Here is a 21,888-nt window from a genome sequence, read left to right as displayed (position 1 = left end):
GATGAACACTGTTATTCAAACTCTGCTGAGGACCACACAGCTGTACCAGTCTCACCTGAAAATAAAGGTCTAAATCCACTTCAAAGTCCTAGTGTGGTTAATTTATGGCACAAATTATACGCAGTCCAGCTGCTGGTCATGCAGAACACATTCCACTTCAGTTCAGGGCTTCTTTTCTCATGGGGCTGTACATGAGAGGTCAGGTTCAGGTGCACCAGAGAGTGTTACTATAGAATGTAACAAGGAATATAATTGAAATAACTTTATTATGGAAACCCTCCCAGACGACTGGAGAGGACAAATACTTTACACTGTGAAATTAGAAACAGATTTACATTCCAGACACAATCTAATGTTCACATTTTATGAGCTAGCAAAATGTTTGCCCTTCTTCTTGCTTTCAGTAAGTGGTTTACTGTTGAACTTCTGGACATAAGAACTTTGGGATTAAAACAAACTGAGATGCGCCCCCCACCCACTGACCCCCCCCAACCCACCACACCGTTTTCCAGTTCAAAATCAGAATCCATGCCAGTTATCAGATAACATCCAGGTCAAGGTTTTTACAGTACCAAACACATTTCACCATAATCCACATTTTGAAACTCTATACACATTCCAGGCCGTGGCTTTTGGAGTCTGCTGACGAACAGCAGACAGTTATTTTCAAGTTTCGTTAAGTTCTTCCCTTTATGTTTCAGTCAACATCTTTGTTTTTGCTACAAATACACCAACATCATATAAATTAGGAACTAAAAGTGGAGGTAATATGTCTTCCCACAGAATGTCCAAATGGACACTGAACAGTTTATTCCTGTCTGGAGTTTGATACCAAAGGACGGTCCACCTTCCTGAGCTTCCTGAGTACAGCTCAGGCTCGAGCTTTTCATTCAGCGTGTCCTCACCAGCCAGATTTTGAATGGTAGCTGATGGACATGATGTGAAGAGAGAACTCCCCAAGACCTTTGATCCTGTTGTAGTTGAACTTGTACAGGGTTACAGCAATATTAAAATCCTTCAATTGGAAGAGCACTCAAACTCCTCTTGTCCTGCTTGGCTCCAGAATTTGGTTTTAATGTTTTCTCACAATCAGTAATGAGAGTAATTTCTTCATATTCACTTGCTGCTGTACCGTCTGTTTCAGTCAGACACGTCCTTTTTGACATTCAAGTTGTAAAACTGGGATAGGTCAAGCTTTGATGTCCCATACAGTCCTGTTGCAGCAATCACTGCTGATTTTCATTGCAGGCAAGAATAACTGCTGTGAGAGTAACGTCACTGCAGGCGTGGCCAGTACTGTGACAAGTCCGCTTCACTTCCTGGAACTTGGACTGGAACTGAGACACCAGGGGAAATCAGACCTGGTGGAAGGAGAGCAAAAATTGAAAAGTCTGTTAATTTCTACCCTGTCTCATCTAAATAGGTATCAACATGCATCCTGTTGGTGAAGGCACAGGTGGGGGGTAGAGGGTAAGTAGATTATCAAACAGCAGCCAGTTACTAACTTCCTACCTGTTGATGATGTCGCAGAGGATGTCATTGACTGGCTGTTGATGTGCGGCTGCATGTGTGGAGGAGTATATGTGTCATAACTTCTTCCATTTACAGTGGGGCTGGTGGGCAGCATGCAGGAATAAGAGGACTGGCTGGAAGCCTGGAAACAGAAATTAATATTACCCATTAAAGCAACACAGTTTAACACCTTGACGAGCCTTGCACCATTGGGTGGTCAAGATAAGAAATGTTGTTATAGCCTAATAATGATCAAGAACAACCCATTCTCACTCCCAGTTCGCCACATATGGATGCTTGTTCAGGACCCATTGGCATCACTTTTTAAGACACTGGGTACCCCTTTGGTGTCATCTTTCAACATGCAGGGTAGTCCAATAGGCTTCTAGAGTTGGAGGTTAATATTGAGTCATGGTCACCCATGACAAACATTCTCACAGAGATGTTCAGAGCAACTGTAGTCAACACTACCTCTCACTTGAGTCCTTGTCTAGTCTTTGTACAGTCTTGTCAAATAATCTTACTTGCATTGGCAGGCTGGCAGCCATACTGAAGCTGGGCATGGCTGGTAGGCTGTAGCTGTTGGACAAAACTGGATCTGATCTTCCCATCATGGATCCTGATGAGAAGGACACTGGAGAAACAGGGATAGAGAAGTGGAAAGAATAAACTGATTTGTGCATTACAAGCAATATAACTTACCACACAACCTATTAGAGAGAGGGAGAAAGTCCAAGACATTGTTTTGCATAAGAAAACCTCAAGTTGTGACAGTCAAAACTCAGCTGAAGTGGTTGTAGGGTTAGTGGGCCAATCCTGCTGCTCACATATCCAGATGTAGTTGTAGGTGTAGTTGTGCATCAAAAACAGGCATGCCAGTCCTTAGAACTCTAGATTCTCTGACCAGTTGTCAGAAATCTTATTCTGAATCTTATGGAATTCACAATGAATAATACTGAAGCGACAGCAGCATAGTTGCATTTTCAGGACTGTGTGAAAACAAAGGTAGTTTTAAGAGAAGTCTACAATTATAGAACACTCGATGGAGTTTACTTCAGGAACCAAGCTCGAAGACATGATGAAGAGGAAGATGTGTAAAGATGTGCCTTTACGTGATGTCACAGAGTGTTTCATCTTATTAAGACTCCAGTCACCAAAATATGTCTAAATCCACGACTGATGTTTGTAGCTCACATGGTTGGTCAGCATCAGCAAACAGTAGATACAGAGTTACATGTGACAAACAGCTAACCATGCTTTGTATGTAGTTGTATTTTACTGCTAAGATGTCTTTTTGATATTATATACAATATATATAAGATGTGATACAGACACATTTTGTTTTTTGGTACAAAAAAGTATGAAACAAAATGGTTTGATAACCATTGACACATGATAATCACTACAAGAATCAACAGCAACCAACCGCATTGTACATGCTGGCTCACTGACATTTTACTGGGATTACTGGGATGTTTGAATAGTACAGAGCTACTGTTGAAGTTCCATCCATCCATCCATCCATTATCTATACCGCCTATCCCTTTGCGGGGTTGCGGGGGGCTGGAGCCTATCCCAGCTACAATGGGCGAGAGGCGGTCCTGAGCCGGTCGCCAGCCGATTGCAGGGCCACATGCAAGGACAAACAAACATTCACACACCTACGGACAATTTTAGAGTCATCAATTAACCTAATGAGCATGTTTTTGGTCTGTGGGAGGAAGCCGGAGTACCCGGAGAGAACCCACGCATGCACGGGAAGAAAAGGCCCCGCCTGCCCCGGGGATCGAACCGACAACCTTCTTGCTGTGAGGCACGCGCACTACCTGCTGCGCCACCGTGCAGCACTGTTGAAGTTATGAGTATCTTTTATGAAAGTGGAAAAAGCCTGTTGAGACTTATTAAGACATTTTTGGTGAACTAACAAGTAATTATGCCCATCATCAGTGCTAGTCAAACCTGTACTATATGTTATAGTAGTATAAGTCCTTGTCAGTACCTGGTGTAGTAGGTTGTGGTAGAGGCTGGTAAACACTGGAGTTGAAGCTGCTGCTGATGGGAATATGGTTGGAGGAGTTGGACACCTGACGGCGTTGATTTCTCAACTTCTCCTCTCTTCTCCACTTTGCTCGTCTGTTGGAAAACCAAACCTGCACATTCCAGATTAGAAAAGGAAAAACATTGGTTGTTATAAATTTATGTTAACATTTTTTAAGTCTATTTTAAAACAAGACAGACAAGTCCATATGTACACTGAGAGTGTTATTGGTTGCTGTAATTGGTCCTCCTGTCCACACTGTGAAGAGATCTTTACTTAAAGCAATTTCAGTGCAACTGATGGGGGAAATTCACCCTCTCATAAACCCTCTAAATGTACATATGGACAGGTCAGTATTATTTCTAGACTGAGGTGCAGATTTAATCAAATATGAATCTGTCCTTTAAGGCAAGCAGACTGTGACTGATCATCACTATTGTGTGTTTAATAATGATCTTATTTAATGAAAGCCATGCAGCATTACAACAAATAGACATACATGCATGACTTGTAAACCTAAAAAAAACAAGTACAACAAAGCAGTGAAAAACAAAGTAATAGAGTCTACCTGTATTCTCGCCTCTGGAAGGTCTATTTTGTTGGCAAGGCGTTCTCGGGCAAACACATCTGGATAGTGAGTCCTTTCAAATTCTGGAACAAAAACAAACTGTGTCATTACACGATAACAATAGCTTTGCTTTGTCTAATTGATGTACATCTGGATGGTAAATTTAGAGTAACAAGAGTGAAGGAATTATTTCCAGTATCCACTGAACTTTGGTGCTGTGAGGGGCTGTGATACTTTCACTGAGATACTTCTCACATGAGACGGCTATCTGTTACAGAGCTTTCCCCCTATCACTATCAACTAGCTAGAACCAATTATTCAGAAACAGAAAATGCATTGGACTTGTATGGATGTTAGTGATTAATTTGACATCCCTTGGCAATGCGTTTATTTGCATTCTTGCAGAAAGTGAGATGACATACCGCCTCCCAACACCACTCATTTCTGTACGGTCTCTTAGATTTACTGACCTAAAGTCAATAACTTGACCTTGTTTAAGTCGACTGACAATCAATTCAGCCCAGTCCGCACAGAGCAATCATCAAATGTTTACATGATGACATTTTCAGAACAACAACAAGCATGTTTTCCAGTTTCTGCAATCATCAAGAACATAAATTACATGATAGTAGACTAAACATGAATGCACGTTATAACATGTGCCGTGTGACAGCTGGAACAGCGACACGAAAACATTCTGCAAGGTGGCAGCAGACAGGACGTGACTGACAGTTCACCTCTTCACTGAGACATCAACGTGGACCACTCCTGATTGAATACATTCAAAACTGGCTGAGCTGTCACTGGTCTTCATTTGTGATTATCAGTGTGGAAGAACATGCCGCCTGTCATGGAGACTTATTAGAATTTCTCCTCAAGTACTAATCAGGTTTTTAATAAAACGAGGAAGAAGCAAAGCACTTGGTGAAACATGTTTTTATTTCATATCCCCAGTGCAGTGTATATTCTTATATTTAGTACAGTTGTTAACAAAGTCAGAGAGTCTGTAGATCATGTCATCATGTAAACATTGCCTACAGTTGTCTGGTTGTGGATCTGAACCGGCTCAGTCAAGTCAAAGTGGCTGTTTTCACACTTCAGTCATGTACAGAATACAGTTTCGGTATGTATGATGTACTGACTAGCAGTTACCTTTCTCCAGTGCTTCTATCTGGTCCTGTGTGAAAGACGTTCTGTTTCTCTGCAGTTTCCTCTTCAACTGAAGTCTCATCTGAGTCTCCTCTGAGTCTTCACCATTGGAGCTCACTGATATGGTGTTCTCCCCTCCCTCTGCCTGTGGACACTCTGCGCCAACGAGGGAAGGAACAAACAAACAGAATTACAGTGGATTCAGGCTAGTCGCTGTTACACCATCAGCTGTAATTGAAGAAGTTCTCACATCTAATAGTGGACACCACATAAATGAGTAAAACCAGCACCATTTCATTGTGAACTGTTGTGTCTAAAAAGTAAAAAAACAGGAAAATATCAGTACCTCAAAACTGTGTGTGTGAGAAGATATGTTTCTGACCAACTACATGATGATGTGAACATAATATTATTGGAAAAATTGCAATCTGGCTTGAAACAGATTTATTAAACGCCTATCCAAGGCAAGGCAGGTAAATTAACAGCTGTTCTTGAGCCATTTGGAGTACATTCATGGTTTGGGTCTCTTTTGAAAGACAACACTCTGAACTTCTATAAATAAGATGAATATAAATTGCTTTAAATGTTTTTACCAATCTTCCTGAAAAGTTTTTAACAATTAATTCTGGATGCTGCGGCCAGGATTTTGACTACAGAAAAACACATGACCCCACTGCCCGCGACACTGCACTGGCGACCTGTGTTTAAAGCTTCAGGTAACCTTACAGCATCCTGTGCTGACTGCCTTTCACCTTTCATCCTATGCTCCAACAAGAACCCTCAGATCTTCCACTGACTTTTGTTTTGAAGTTCCTGGTGTTCCCCACAAGAAAACTGGTGAGGCTGCTTTCTGTTTTTGTGACCCTCATCTGTGAAACACCCACCCCATGGATCTTAGATCAGTAACTCCTTTGGTATTTTTGAAAAGAAATTAAAGATCTATATTTTTAATCCATCGTTTAATCCATACTTTTAATTTTTGAGGCAATTACTTAAATCCTGATCTATGATATGTACACACACACACACACACACACACACACACACACACACACACACACACACACACACACACACGCACGCACGCATACAAGCCTAATAATACTCCTGTAAAGATAAAGGACTATATATATATATATATATATATATATATATATATATATATATATATATACACACACACACACACACACACACACACATATATATATATACACACACACACACACACACACACACACACACACACATATATATATGCATTTTGGTTAGGTCCTTTCAGGTAACATGTATAAATTACAACAATTAGTGTGTTTAATATGCATGCTGTGAACAGTGCAGCTGTCTAAAGTCTGTGCTTTAAACACGTCCATGTTATCTTTATTGTTTAAACTGGGCCTTAAATAGCATGATAGCATTAGCTCTGAGTTGGGTCCGTGAATTATTCCTCTGACCATATTTTTGTAATATTCATGAGCTTAGAAAAACAGAGAAGCACATTTTCTATAAGTCTTCCATGCATTTATGTGTTCGAAACTGACTGATTTGGCCTTTAATTTGATATTTTATGATTTTGTCTTCACACATACAGTACAGCTGTAACCCACATAAAAAGAAGGTATGTAAAGTTTAATAATTTAATAACCAAAAGAGCAATATTACGAAAGCTATTCAATGCTGAGTGAGACACTGTAAGACGCTCAGTCCAGCAGGTATATCGGCAATAACAACTACAGCAGTCCCTGCTGTATACAGTACTTCACTAAACCCAAGCCTTGATGTGAGTAGACAATACAATATGTAACATTCAAATCCATGAAATGAAACCATGCATGTGAGTTAAAGATGAGCGGAGGTGCAAGGACCCTTCAAAGTGGAGATCTCCAACATGTGATCTCTGAGCAGACGGAAGCTGGGCTCCAGCTCCCTGTGGAACTCATGTTATTTGTGGTGCTAGCCTAATTATTCATTATCCCCAGCAGACAGAGACTGCAAAACAGAATGAAGCCATTGCTCAGTGTCACAATCAGTCAGGCAGAAAGAGATACAAATGAGAGCAGACGCCCCTTCTCCCTCCCTCGCGCACACACACACACACACACACACACACATGGGTACAAACATGCTGTAGACTGATGAGGAGGCAGCAGCCGGGGTAGTATAGCATGACTTCGTTTCACTATTGTAATCCCAGGGTGCTGGAGGAGGAGCAGCAGCAGCACATGAGTCTACTCCATACAGCAAATGGGGCCCTCAGCCACACACGCTGAAGGAAAAGGAAAGGAGGCTGCTCGTGTCAGCGCTATACAATGTGTCCTTTGTTCTGTGAATTTTAAGTCCTTTTTGCAAGTGTTGGCAACATTTTAAAGAGTAACAATTTAATACAATGGCAGCAAGAAGCCCAGTGGGAAAGAAATCTGACTTGAATGTGACCTGAGATGAAGTCAGCAAAATTCAACCAGAATCTTTGTACATGAACACCAGCACCAGATTTTCTAATAACAGAAAAATCTTGAGTTATGATGATTTGAAATATTGAAAAAAAGGTTTCAAAAGGGAAGTTTTTGGTGATTTGTTTTTGCCTCAGTCCATGTTTTGATCAGAATTTTGGGGAAAATGGATCCAATGTGCATTTATGAACTGAGCTGTTACAGTGTGTCACCCCTAATTTCCACCAGGAGCGTAACGTCTGAAGCGTATCTACGCTCTGAGAATATGCGCCTATTTTTGAGGGACGATTTGTTGATCTGGACAGAGCAGATCACAGGAACGGTGTAGAAAATCTGGTAAATTTTCTGAATGAAACACCCTGTGCAGAATAAACACAATTAAAACAGACAAAAAAGAAACCATTTGACTACAAAGCCTACTTTCCCATGATAAAAGCATAGAAATCAAAGGCAAATGACAACACAATGTGAGCAAGTAACCAAGGCTCGGCAGGAAAAACACTCTTCTTCTGAAACGCAACCAGAAGGGATTGGAAGCACGTGGACACAAGTGGGAGTGAGTGAAGTTGCAGTGTTACAGGAGTAGTGAAGTGGGAGTAGGAGTTTTATTAGCAGTAGTATAAGTTAGTGTCTTACCAGTGGTAGTGAGTGTAGTCCCAGTGTACCACCCTGAACGTCCTCCCCAGGTGGTTTGTCCATTGAGCATTTTGAGCTTGTCAAACATCCCCTCAGCTCCCACTGTGCCCATTTGCTGCTTGTCACTGGCCAAGTTTCTGAGCACTCGATTGATTGATGAGACCTGGCGATAAACACAACGATGAGATTACACACACAAGAGCAGTTATTGATGGACATGCAAGGCATTGGCAGACAGAACCCACTGCCAGCCTTCAGCCAGCCTCATAATGTCTGTTTCAGCAACATCACTGAGGTCTGTTACCTCCGCATCACTGGGTAATGTTAACAGCTTTGTGAAGAAGCTACACCCGTCATGTTGGTGTCTCTGCCTATTCCTTCTTACGCGACATAATTCATTTTACATCACACTATTTACCTGTCAGTTAATAGAGTGGCTAGATCAGGTATAATACATGACTAAAGTGTCTTTTTAAACTGGCCTCATATGTTCTGTCTGATTGGTTGATGAAGAGTTTTTTTTAACACATCTGAAATGTAATGAATGGTCTGTCGGTTTTCTAAGACTGAATCTGCCCACTCCCATAAACTATTAGCACTAAACCCACCTTAAAACCTGTCACAGTGTAACAAATACATCTGCTATTGTGGACGTTTTAGTGATTAGTCTAGACGTTTGGCTGGCTTGCCCTGCATAAACCTCTAATTGACATGACTTGGCTGAGGAACAGAAGGGTCTTACACTGGGTATATTGTCAGTGGTGCAGACTCCCTCTGCCAGCAGTCGGTCTCTGATCTCCCAGGCGAAAATGGATGGACACTCTCTCTTGTATTGAGCGATCTTTCCCACCACCTCTGGAGTGGCCACCCTGGGTTTACTCCCTCCAATGGCCCGAGGACGGATCGAACCTGTCTCGTAGTACCGGCCCAAGATCTTACTCACACAGCCATTAGACACCTGGACACAAAAACAGCAAACGTCACACAAATCATTGGAGCTTTGAGTGAAAAAAAAAAAAAAAAAGGTTTCCAAAAGTTCCTATCATGGCAATGACTGAAAGGTAACTCCACCCATTTAACACATCAAAGTCTGCATATAGGCTTTGGGAAGAGGGCTGCCTTTTTAAATATGTGAAAAATAACAGACACTTTGCCAGGGGCCCCATGCCTGGGGGACACAGCTCAAGCAAGAGTCCTCCCCCATGAGATTTTCAGGGTGAGACGCTTCATTTATTCACGGCCAATTTTTACGCACACGCTTTTCAAAGTCCTCTGCTACTGTCAAAATGAACGACATAGAGAGTCAATAAGAGTAAAGAACGGTTGCATCAGACATCAAACATCAGATTATAGACTTGAGCAAAATGTTTGATCTGTCAAAATAACTCCACTCTGCGTCCTTTGCCCTCGCTTTGGACATGGTAGTCCCCACTGAATGTCAGTTCAGACGTGGAGGCTGCATTGTATGACACCACACTGCATTGCTTTCCTGTGTGACCTGTGATCTGAATCCATGTGGTTCTACAATCAGCTCACAATACCTGCAGGCACCGTATCTACAACCACTTAGAGTACAAACTCTCACCATGGCAAGTTTACCTGTAGTATTCTGGATATGTCACAGGGTCGAGCTCCACTGTGTGCCAGCTCCACTATCTTCTGCCTGGTAGAATCAGGTAGAGGTCTCCCATTTACAAACACACCTCCCAGCTGGTTTACTCCGCTGTGACCTACACACACACACACACACACACACACGCCCCCACACACATGGAAATGCACAAAAGCAAACAGAAAGTAAAATTAAGTTTTTCTGCAGTTGGTTTACTGAGCTATATTTATTCTACAGTGATTGATTGATTCAAAATGATTCTGTTTAAAGCAGAGCGGGAAAGAAAAGAGATCTCTAAGCACAATGAACTGAATAGCCACACTGATCACGCACATGCAAGAAAAGAGGAAGGACAACAAGAAGGAACACAAGATAGAGGAGATGAAGAGAGAAAAGTAATTTAAGCTTCTCATGTTTTTTTTTTTTTTTTTTAATGGATATTTATGGTACAACCCCGATTCCAAAGACGTTTGCACACTTAAATGCAACAGGATGTGATGATGTGCTAGTTCTTTCTGACATACACTCAACTGAAAACAGTACAAAGGCAATATATTCAACCTTTTCCCTCACACTGATTTTTGTGTATATATGTTTATTCTAAATTTGATGCCGGCGACATGTTTCATTCGTTTGTTTGCTGATGATTACTTTGTTTTTTATTTACATTTTACTCAGCGTCCCAGGAATCCGGGTTGTAACACATACAGCAGTGTTAACAGATGCTTTGATACCATTGGCCCACCACATTTGAAAGACTGACCCTCCTCTCTCCACCGTTGTCATATGTGACCTGCTCAGCTTTCTGTCAACACTGAGGTCTACTGGATACATTTCATGTTTGACTAAGATAAAGCAGGATGATCTACATTCACTTATTTCTCTTTCCCAGAAATCCCAGAACATCAAATTCAACTTAATGCATTTAGACTGAATCTTTTTTTTTTTTTTAACTGTAATACAAATTAAGTAACTATCTTACAACCATGATCCAAAAAAGTTGGGACGCTGGGTAAAACATATATAAAAACAGAATTTAATTATTGCATTTCCTTTTCAACTAATACTCAATTGTACAAAGACATTTCACATTTAAACCGATAAACTTTACACAGATATACATATATAGTCATTTTGAATTTTGTTGAGTTCTTTCCTGTTCTTTAAGTTTAAAAAGTGAAAATCTTTCCTGTTCTTTGTTTAAGTTTAAAAAGTGAAAATCTTTCCTGTTCTTTGTTTAAGTTTAAAAAGTGAAAATCTTTCCTGTTCTTGCTTGATTTGGTTTTTAATGCAGTGCTGTCTGTAGATGTACATGTAGAGATTTCTGTGGATTTTCTGAATCTTTTGATGATATTATGGATTGTAGATGGTGAAATCTCTAAATTTCTTGCAACTGTGCATTCAGAAAAAAATGTTCTCAAACTCTTAAACTACTTGCCCTCAGTTTTTCACAAAGTGATGAACCTCGGTCGATCATGATCCTATCACATGTTACCAATGAACCTGTTTACCTGTGGAATGTTCCAAACAGGTGTTTTTGGGGCGTTCCACAACTTTCCCAGTCTTTAGTTGCATCTGTCCCAATTTGTTCAAAATGTGTTGCTGCATCAAATTCGGAATAAGCAGATCTTTACAACAGTCAATGAAGTTGATTAAACACTAAATAAATTGTCTTTGTACTGTTTTCAATTGAGTAAATGTGAAAAAAGGTTAGCAAGTTATTGCATTTTGTTTCATTTTGTTTTGCACAGCGTCAGAACCTTTTTGAAATCAGGGTTGTACCTCCTATAAAACAGCATTTTTAGGAAATTACCATTAAATTTCAGAGCCAAAAAATTCACATACCAACAGCACTTTTCTTTAATGCTGTAGCTTTATTCTAGAGAGGAAATGGAACTGTGAGCTGCAGAGACCCAACTTTCTCATGCCTGGTAAATTTCAAATAAGTGGATTTAAATGATCATCTTGGTGCATTCAGTCATCAGAAGGTTTGACAGCTGGCCAGTGAGGAGCAAACTATTAAATTTAAGCACTTCAGCCGAAAATTCAAACACTGCTGAAAGTGAAAAATATGGAGCTGCAGACGGACAGTTCTGTTTGTTTTTGTGTGGAGCTGATCAACATGGTGCAGGTCTGACATGCTCCTCTCAGCCACAGCAGACCACAGTCTGTGTGACACTGTGCAGGTTAAGTAGGGATTTACACTGAATCAATTGTCTATTGTCTCTTAATGGCTCTGTGGCGGAAAGCATATTGCAGATTTATAAACCTCTCAACAGGACATTAATAAATCATACAACCAGCCAACGCGCGCGCGCACACACACACACACACACACGCACACACACACACACACACACACACACACACACACACACACACACACACACACACACACACACACAGTGTAAGCAGTGAAGTGAGGCTGCTGTTTCACTTTAGATGCTCCTTTCTGTCATCAGAATGATGTCTACCACAAATATGAATGGAAACAATGTATTCGTGTTTTTCCCCTTAAAGAATAACACGCTGGGTGAGAAACACACTGAAAATAAATGAAGACCTGAAACATTATTTTCATCCTGCTTCAATAAGACATCAGCTTATTCAAACACAGACGAGTGTCTTTATCTTCAAACAGGACATTTAAAGGCATGTTGCTGCACTAGAATAAAGGAGAGACAGATAGAATGGATGGAAGGAGATTTTTGCAATGTGAGCAGTGGTGCAAGCCGACATGACTAGTCCCTCTGAAGGCCTTTAAAAAAAATGAAAGACATGTAAATCCTTGATGAAACTTTTTAACATGCATGATCTACAGTTTAAAAGGTCGTTGTTTGATCAGGATTTTTTCCTCACAGACACTCTTCATACTGTTTATGTACTGTATAGAGGACAGAGGGTGGAGGCAAAGGGAGACTCTCTCTGACGCCCGCCCCCCACCTTCCTTGGACTACTGCTACTCCCCCAGAAAAACAGATGGATAACCTGGATCAGAGAGGGTTTATCTTCCACTACACCTCACACTGTCACAGCTTTGAACTTCTCTTCTGGTTAATTAAATTATAGGAAGAGTCATGGCCCCCGTAGAAGCTGCTGTTGACTTTGAGTGTGACAGTGGATTATTTCACCGTCTAACTCTCCCTCATGCTGCCTCACATCATGTTCACTTTGTGTTTAGGGGTCGATTGTTTCGCCGTAGAAATGTTAATCACAGTGTCATTTCCCAGAGGAACACACTGGGGCTTTCCTCTGCTGACACACAATTAATAGACAGACATATGGAGTCAATTTGGCTGTGGTCCCTCTGCGACACACACACACACACACACACACAGACACACACACACACACAAAGCGGCCCCTGGGAGCATCTCGGTAGCTTTCACTTTAAATCAGCTCATTCACACTCAACCTGACTGAATTAACTTTAAGCAGCCACTATTATCAAATACCTTCTCCAAATGAATATGCTGTTTGTCCATGCACCCGTCAAATAATGGCATCATTTGTCTGTGCCTTTCAAAACTGTGTCTCACCGGTTAAAATCTATTGTTTAGCAGACCAATCCATCCACCGCAACCTCCTCACTACATAGACTTTGTCACTCTATAATAAACTCACTTGACTTCCTCCTTCTCGCTCGTCATATTTGCTGTGCTGGAAGGTTTTGCCACATATTTTGAGCCACTTTCTGAAACAACCGTCACTGTTGTTCTTCTTAGGAGGACAGTCTTGTTATTATACTGCATTTTACAATGTATATTTCTGATCGTTTACAGCATACAGTAGTATTTAATATATGTCTAGTTTAAATCACACAGTGCATTAAAATGAATGAATACATATGCTGTTAGCAGGGAATGAATCAGTCTTGTTACGGATCCACAGAGACAGTGTTTTCAGATAAAGTCACCAAAATAAAAGGCTGTACAGACAACACGTGCTCATCTTTAAACGTTATGTGACAAAACCTAGCAAATACAGAACTCATATTTAGAGACTCAGGACTTCTCAAATCCTGTTGATATTCCAATATAAACACACTAATCAATCAATGTTGTAACCGAGGCCAAAATGACATCAAGATTTCATCCAATTTACCTCAGAGGAGATGAATCTGAAACTGCTGTTTCCAAAGGGAAACAACATGCATCGATGCTCGTGTTTTCAGCTTGTTTTTGTAAAGATCTCAGTCCACAGTGATGCACCTGACAATGCTTATTTATTTAATTTTCATTTTAATTAAAATTTCTTGATTTCATTTAATACATTATATGTGTGACTTAAGCGTAATTCTTAATCATGTTATTATCTAATTTATTCCTTGTTATTAAATTTCATTATACTTATAAAATCATTGTGTTATTAATGTATTATTTGTGTTTCCATCACTTTTGGGGACATAACATAGACTTACACTAATTTCCTGGAGACTTCCCCGAACCATAAATATAAGCACTCCCTAAGCCTTACTCTGACCTTAACCCAAGGAAGCAGAGTCTCCAAATTTCGTCCCCACAACATGAGCAATACAAGTACACACACACACACACACACACACACACACACCGGCACACACACATACAAACTCACACATTAAAAGAGAGTTAGATGCTGAATATCACTAGTGGAGCACACTGCAGACTGTCTGAACCCACTTTCATTTCAATCAATTCCTAATGTAACCTGTGCTTCATTCACTAATGATCTTACCAAATTAATATTGGTGTTCACCTTCAGTTTCTCAACCCAACCTCCGGCCGCTCCCTTTTCACTCTTTGGAATTAGTTAAAGTGGAGATGATGTGATAATAGCATCCAGTCTGACATTTAACACAACGTTGCTGCCCAGCGGACACCTGGCTAAAATTTGACGTCAAGCAGCGTCATCGAGTTACATCCAAGGTGAGACGGATGCGAGGGATAGAGGAAGTGTAGTGTGGGATTGATGCTGGTCAGAGGAGAGATGCAGGACAAAGAAACAAGCAAAGAGGCAAAGAGAGAAGTAGTCCACACACCTTCACTGCAGAGAGCGTGGACCTCTTGTCCCGCGGTAAGAAAGAAGAAATCAGGTGGAGTTCATTGTCAGTCCCACCCAAAAGGTTCATACAGCTCAACATTTTGACTCAACAAGTCATAATTTACAATTTAAGGTGCATTCACTTGTGTTTCTGACGAATTTGGCTTGCTGATGGATGATCTGCATTTAGGTCTGTTTTTTATCAGACATTAAAGAATAATTCCAGTTTATCACAACTTGGGCCTTATTTGTATTCTTCTGTCAAAAAAGAAAAAAAAGAAAAGAAGAGGATGAGTGATAAGAGCCTCTTTCCTGATCTTGTCATTTGCTTTTATCTGACAGCTTTGTCGTTATGGTGACCTCAGCCTGTGCTGATGATGAATATCATTCACTAAATTAGATGCAATTTTCCTTTTTTTAAAATTCTTTTGCTTCACCATTGATCTCATAGCGTCATATACGCTACACACGATTTGATTGGTCAAATATTTATTTCTGACCTCAAATTTCAGATCCAACTTGGGGCGGTGGAAACAAATTGTGAGTACAATATTGACATATCATCACCTTTGAAGTTGATGCGGCCAATCTCTAGCAAACAGGCCTTTCTACACATTCAGATATGGGTCAGTATTAGTCATTTGGAATCGCGTGTGTGACCAACAGGCCATCCTAAATCCAATAAATAAAACATCTTTTTTTAGCTGCTAAATGTTCCACTTTCATCGTGAAAATGACAGTGAACCAAAACAGTGATGTTGTTCCCCAAACAGCTAAACAATGAGCTGAAAGCAGAGGGGAGCTGCAGATTCACAGGGTGACACCTTTCATTTGTAAAGTTGTTTTCACATTTGATGCACTGTTATGTTAAAAAAATAAAATAAAAAATAAAACTGCTTTAAGACTCAATATGTAATAAACCAGAATTGTCCTTTAATCTTAACATATTTTACAGCATCAGAGCAGATTTTGATTTTCAAATATGGCCAACTGATCAGTGATGAAACAGAGTGAAGGCAGGTTTCAGTTTTGAGTGCTGATAGTGGAGCCTTGCTGTTATTTGTGTTTGGTTTTGTCTCTAAAAATCATCCTGTCAGGCAGTGCTGACCAACTTAAGGATGATGTTGGCCCCTGGCAGTGGTGCACAGCTGGAATATTTCATGTGGATTGGTGTATAAATGAACTCTTTAAACATTGTTTTCTTGTATCTTTTTGATGAGATCGTATACAATCATTCATGTGCAGATAGAAGAAGATCAAAAGCATCAATGAGAATAGCAACAAATATGACGTAAGAATATGTAACTCACTGTTTTGCATCATGGAGGCCACACCAGTCTCCCAGCTTGTTTGACTTCTGAAATCTGCACAAACAGAGAGGTAATCTTTTACAGCGTTGTAATGTACAGCACATGCAAACACACTTCAGCGCACACACTCTCCCTGCATAACAAATCAAAGTTGGGGTTCTTGGATCTCCGCGGTCATGTTTACGCTGTTTTAAATGCCACAGGTCAATTCTAATCTAATCAACTTTTCTCGAGCAGCGAGGAAGAAAGCAACTTTTTATTGGATAGAAAAACAGAGGTGAAAAAAAACCAAAAAAAAACGAGACACTGTCTGGACAGAATGGCTGAATGCCAAACCATCCTGTGATTGGTTCATATGCTAATGTATGCTAATGTCCATAAAGTTATGAGCACAGAGTTAAGTCCCACTCTGAGAGTCCAGCTCTCACACTGGGTCCAGTGTACTGCCACAAACTGAAAAACAGGGCGGTTTCACATCTAATGCATGGAGGATTTTTTTTGAGTCAGTCATAAAGCTAAAAGGTTTATGATTTAGACTAAAGATTGGAATCACATTTGCTTCTGTAGTTCGATGCCTAACTTACTGTGCTGTGCCCATCTGACCATTTTTTATTCTTTCTCTTGAACACAACACAGACTGTCAACTGTGACTACAGCAATTAGGAGTGAGAAATGGCTGTTTCTATCCTAGATTATCTGTGGGAAGAAAGTCAGAACACACTTAAAGTTTTTAAAGTTTTTCTAATTCAGGATCAGAGTTCAATATCGTAAGAGAAGGTGTTTTTTCCTGAGATGGTGTCAAAGATCAGCAGGAGCCTCATGGAGTCATAGAACAAAACCAAACTCGACTGACGTCGTTCAGTTTCATACCTCGTACAGGTGGCTTCTTTCAGGGTGATCCAAAGAGCCCCAGATATAATGGAGAAACAGAATCTCACCCAATAACATGTGATAACAAACATCCTAATTGATGTAAAAGAAGAAGGTAATTTGGGCCAAAATTATGGAGAAGCAAAGTTCTCATAATTAAATAAACAAATAATCGTATGGAAAAAATACAGACATGATATAACCTGAAACTGAGAAGGATGCCATTACTTCATTCTGCTTCCTGTCACAGTAACAGAGTTTTACGGAGGTCACGCCTGTCTGCTCCATCAGACCACACATAACTGGCTCCTGTCTCTCTTGATTGATTGATCAGTGCTTCACTTTGAGATCGGTGGGATTGTCATTTGGAAAATTTGTTGTGAAATAAAAGCAGCCTTTGGGACAAAGAACATTTTGAAATTAAAAGCTAGTAAAATTCAGTAAAATGACCTGCAATGATTGAAGCAAACAAATCAGGATGAAATAACTTTTCATAATAAAGAGCAGTTGTTGGTTAGTGTGTGTGTGTGTGTGTGTGTGTGTGTGTGTGTGTGTGTGTGTGTGTGTGTGTGTGTGTGTGTGTGTGTAAAAAGTTTCACATTTCCGTGGTTATCATATTTATTTTGTCTGTATTTGTTCAAATGATCAGTTACTTAATGATGTCTTATTTATTCATTTAATTCTGAACAATTTGGTCTATAAAATGATCTCAGAGTATTATGTTAAGGGTGACTAAAAAGGAAGGAAATCAGCACTGAGATGCTACTAAATGAGATTGTTTGCAGGATCTAATAACAATCGATACACCACATTTTGTCACATTGATTTGTGATGCAGCAGAATAGCCTCATTTTGTGCAATTTCTAAATAATTTTAGAATTACTGGCATTGAAGTCACTGTAGGTGTCCTGGTGCCACAGTGGTTAAGGTGTTAGGACAAAGCCCCCAGTTCAGTTTTGTCTCCAAAATATACATAAATGCCATAAATATATAACTATTCTCCATTATCACCAAAAAAGTGCGCTGTTATGGAGGAATGATCGGGCATCCCAAGATGACCAGTTTAACTGTCTGTTGTCATTAATGCATGTAAAGCACGTGACATTCTTTGTACTCCATCCCAATATTCTAAACCAAAGCCCTTTTAGGTTGGCTTAAAAAAAGCTAACCAATAAAAGCTTCAAAGCGAGCCCTTCTCTGAAGCTCTTGTCATTAACAACCTGCATAATGAACATGAAGCAGCTCCACACAGGAACAAACACACACACACACACAGGCCGGCTATAGGCACCTTGTCCCCGCTATAACTCAGCGCCTTTCTGCCTGTGAAAGGAGACAAAGAGACGGAGGAGCGGAGCCGCGGCTCGGCTCGGTAAATAGCCGCCAGGCTTTGTGTGTCCACGGGATTTTGGTGTCGTTGCCTCGTTAGCTGCGGCTCGTTAAAAAACCTGCGACACAAAACCGCGGCGGGGAGCCCAATTTGACCAGTGCAACTGACATAAAGGAGTTCTGTTGAACACACTGATGACAATATAAAAGTTTCATTCAGCCGCATTCAGCGCGCTGATATGAGTAGAAAAGAGCCGAGAGAGACACAGAGCCGCTGGCCAACACTGAGGACACTGCTGCTGGTGCAGCCTGCTCTCAAAGCACCGAGGCTGGCCCACACTGCACAATAATAATAATAATAATAATAATAATAATAATAATAATAATAATAATAATAATAATAATAATAATAATAATAATAATACATTGTACTAATTGTATGTAGCAATAACAGGACAGAGACAGTTTGTATTTGTAGTTTGGATGTCAGTTCAGGCTACTGTTGCTGCTGGAAGTGATTATTAAACATTATAGGAAGGCCTGCATCAGTAGAAGGTCGATATGCAGGGTAAATATTTAGGCCTAACGGAGACTGTTTTCCATCTTATTTTGGAAAACAGTCTGCTCCATAAACTGCAAAACACTAGGACCAACTTTTGAAGGCTGGACGTGTCCCGCGCTGCACGCTGTCTGTGCTCTGCTCTTCCAGCCTGTGGATTACGCGGTTTGATCTCTTAGTGTGAACCAGAACGATTTGGTGGGATCAAAGTTTCTATTCAGAGAGTGTAGATGAAGATGAAGACTTTTTTTTTATTTTTAATCCGACGGTATCCAGACATTGCAGCTTCTCATGACACTTTAAAAATCAAATACAGTGTGAGATGGAAAGAGAAAGCGAGCACTGATTATCAGATAGCAGGGAAACGCTTGCTGTTCGGCCTCCGGTTGGACGTCTCTGCTCAGGCAGAGACAAAGTGTCCTCATCAGGACATTTGGGAGCAGCCCGATCCACTTTTGCTCTAATCCCGCTGACACAGACACACACACACAAAATGAAATGTTCCAAATTCACATGTTGGATTAATTCAGTGTGACTTGATTTATCATTCAGTTAATTGGCCTCGATTTAATTAGGACGTTAATTAACATCTGACTTAATTAGATCATCAATTAAGACGAACTTTATCGTCTTGTCTCTGCTGGCTTTGTATTTTAATGTGCCCTCACTCCAAACAGCGTGCATCATATATTACACAGTGAGCAGACGCATTTTCTTACTCGAAACCATTTTTGAATGTGATTCCAACACAGAATAATAACGCAAAATAATTAAAATGACACGTTTTCTGAACGAGTTACCGTTTTGAAGTCGCGCAGGCCTTTCAAGCACTCACTTATTATTAGTCTAGGCCTCCATAAAGAGCAAATAATAGAAGGCCTTCACTGGATAACCTGACAATTTATAGGGTGAAACAAACCTATGAGGGTAATAGACTTTTATAACTACGTCCATTATTTTCCGTTTAAATGACAATTAAATATAAAATATTCTAAAAAATCATTTTGTGTGTGTGTGTGTGTTTTTTTTACTTCCAATATTAAAAACTTGGTCTTTTCAGGTTACAAATGATGGCTGTAAATCAGTGAGTTGTAATATGACCGCTTCGGCGTTCAGTGTTTCCTTTCCCGCACATTTAAAATGAAAGATGACCACTTAAGATGTTTCATAAAGTTCTTGATCACACTGTGCAACGTGACTGGCTGCCCCAGAATATTTGACAAAGAGTTTAAGAATAATGGTCCCTTGAATTTGGAGGTCTGGTTTCAATTGTAAAGTGTGGATTTTGATTTTGCTCTAAAGGTGAAGGTGACTGAGCGGTGAGTTCATACAGCAGAGAAAATAAAGATCGATGCAAAACGAGTTTAAATGAAGGAGCATGCAGGAGAGAATATCCTCTCTGCATTTACGTAAAAAATCGCGAGGCTCAAATAAAAGTGGATTTGAAAAAGGCTCATGCACACGCACGCGCCCACCTTTCCTCCGCTGTCTCGCGGACTTCGGGGGAATCTCATAAATCTAAACACCGTCCCGTCGCTCCTGCCCGGCCGCCATAATCCAGCAGAGAATATGGTCTGATCTGATGTTTAATCCACACGAATGAACGAGCGGCATCACCACCACACGCTCGCAGCACGAGCGAGGTTCTTGTCGTTGTTGTTTGTTTGTTTGTTTGTTGTTTTTTTTGTCTGCCCTCAGTTGTGTTTGGTAGTCTGTTTGGGATTGGAGGGGCAACACAATCCCGAAGCAGACACTGCAGTTCAACCATGAGCATGATCACAACTAAGAGACGGATTCATGTTTTGGACTGTTTGTCTTTACATGTTAGAACTTTTAAGGACTTTAATGTGGCAAATCCAACAAAACTAGATTTTTCTGAGGCCCCTTCAGTGAAATTACTGCACGATGAACATACATATTCACACAACAATTTTTATTTTTGGCTGCCAGTACAATACAAAGGGGACTGGACTGGCCTGTTGTCGTTAATGTGATGTATTCTTTTATTTTTAGGTTTCTTTTTTCTCAGTCTGATAACTTCAGCCTATCCCAGCAACTTTTAAAACTGAACATAAGTATCATCTTATTTTACATTTTGACAGGAAATTCCAGACCTTGGGTGAATTAGGTGATGATACTGTTATTAAGCATCATTTATCAGTTATATTTTCAGAATTTAAGAACAAGCCATTGAAATAAATTCAGATGATATCCGAACTTTTTATATTTCCTCTCTCTTGAATGGCTGCTTCATAAAACATTTCAGAGGCAGTGATCACAAACACTGTCTCTCTTTCCAACCCATGTCTTCTTTCAACCTCATTTCCACTTGTCCGTCTGTTCTTCAGTTGTTTCGAATTATTTCATTTCTAAACTTCTTAAATAAATTGTATTCTTTTTCCTTCCTTGTTCTTTCTTTTTCAACATTGGACTAAAAACATCTTTGCCTTTGCTTTCTGTCCAGGCCAGGTTTCACATCAACGGCTCGACTTCATCTTGTTCTTATCCGCTAAACAAACTGTAACTTTTTAACTTGTGCTTCAACTGATGGAGAGAGAGAAGAGAGAGATGAGACGGAGAGCGAGAGAGAGAGAGAGAGAGAGAGGGAGAGAGAGGGAGAGAAAGGGAGGGAGAGAGAGAGAGGAAGAGAGAGAGCAAGCTTACCTTTCTGTGGCATGCTGTAGAGAAGTAAAGTTTTGGTTCGTTTAGTTTTCCAACAGCTCCTTTCTTCTATTCTCTCCTCCAATTAGTTTCTCCTTGACTGAGGAGACAAGTGCAGAGAGAGACAGAGCTGCTCCTCTGAGGAGGAGGGAGGAGAGAGGGAGGGAGAGAG

At 40.3% G+C, this 21,888-nt stretch overlaps 1 protein-coding gene across 3 annotated transcripts; it reads right to left on the bottom strand.

Annotated features, from left to right (window-relative positions):
* Nucleotides 1–247: 247 nt before the first annotated feature.
* On the bottom strand, nt 248–21,830 carry LOC139337264 (paired box protein Pax-6-like). Of its 3 annotated transcripts, XM_070971777.1 has the most exons (12): nt 21,720–21,829; nt 16,298–16,351; nt 14,986–15,009; nt 9,953–10,083; nt 9,096–9,311; nt 8,354–8,516; nt 5,271–5,423; nt 4,119–4,201; nt 3,512–3,662; nt 2,037–2,146; nt 1,513–1,654; nt 248–1,361 (listed from the first exon to the last, which is right to left on the bottom strand). In XM_070971777.1, the coding sequence occupies exons 1-12, from the start codon at nt 21,730–21,732 to the stop codon at nt 1,276–1,278; spliced, it is 1,326 nt and encodes a 441-aa protein (XP_070827878.1). In that variant the 5' UTR covers nt 21,733–21,829; the 3' UTR covers nt 248–1,275. The 3 variants fall into 3 exon arrangements, with proteins under 3 accessions (XP_070827878.1, XP_070827879.1, XP_070827881.1); XM_070971778.1 differs by lacking the exon at nt 14,986–15,009 and having other exon boundaries at nt 21,720–21,830; XM_070971780.1 differs by lacking the exons at nt 14,986–15,009; nt 16,298–16,351 and having other exon boundaries at nt 1,173–1,361; nt 21,720–21,776.
* Between the last annotated feature and the right edge of the window lie 58 nt (nt 21,831–21,888).

The sequence above is a fragment of the Chaetodon trifascialis genome, chromosome 10 (assembly GCF_039877785.1).
Source record: "Chaetodon trifascialis isolate fChaTrf1 chromosome 10, fChaTrf1.hap1, whole genome shotgun sequence".
NCBI lineage: Eukaryota > Metazoa > Chordata > Actinopteri > Chaetodontiformes > Chaetodontidae > Chaetodon > Chaetodon trifascialis.
This window is presented reverse-complemented; position numbering and strand designations above follow the sequence as displayed.

Coding starts and splice junctions, on each gene's coding strand:
- LOC139337264 (XM_070971777.1), bottom strand. Junction 9,312..9,952: donor ACATATCCAGAATACTACAG/GTAAACTTGCCA, acceptor TTTTGTGTCCAG/GTGTCTAATGGCTGTGTGAG. Junction 2,147..3,511: donor ACCACAACCTACTACACCAG/GTACTGACAAGG, acceptor CTGTTTCTCCAG/TGTCCTTCTCATCAGGATCC.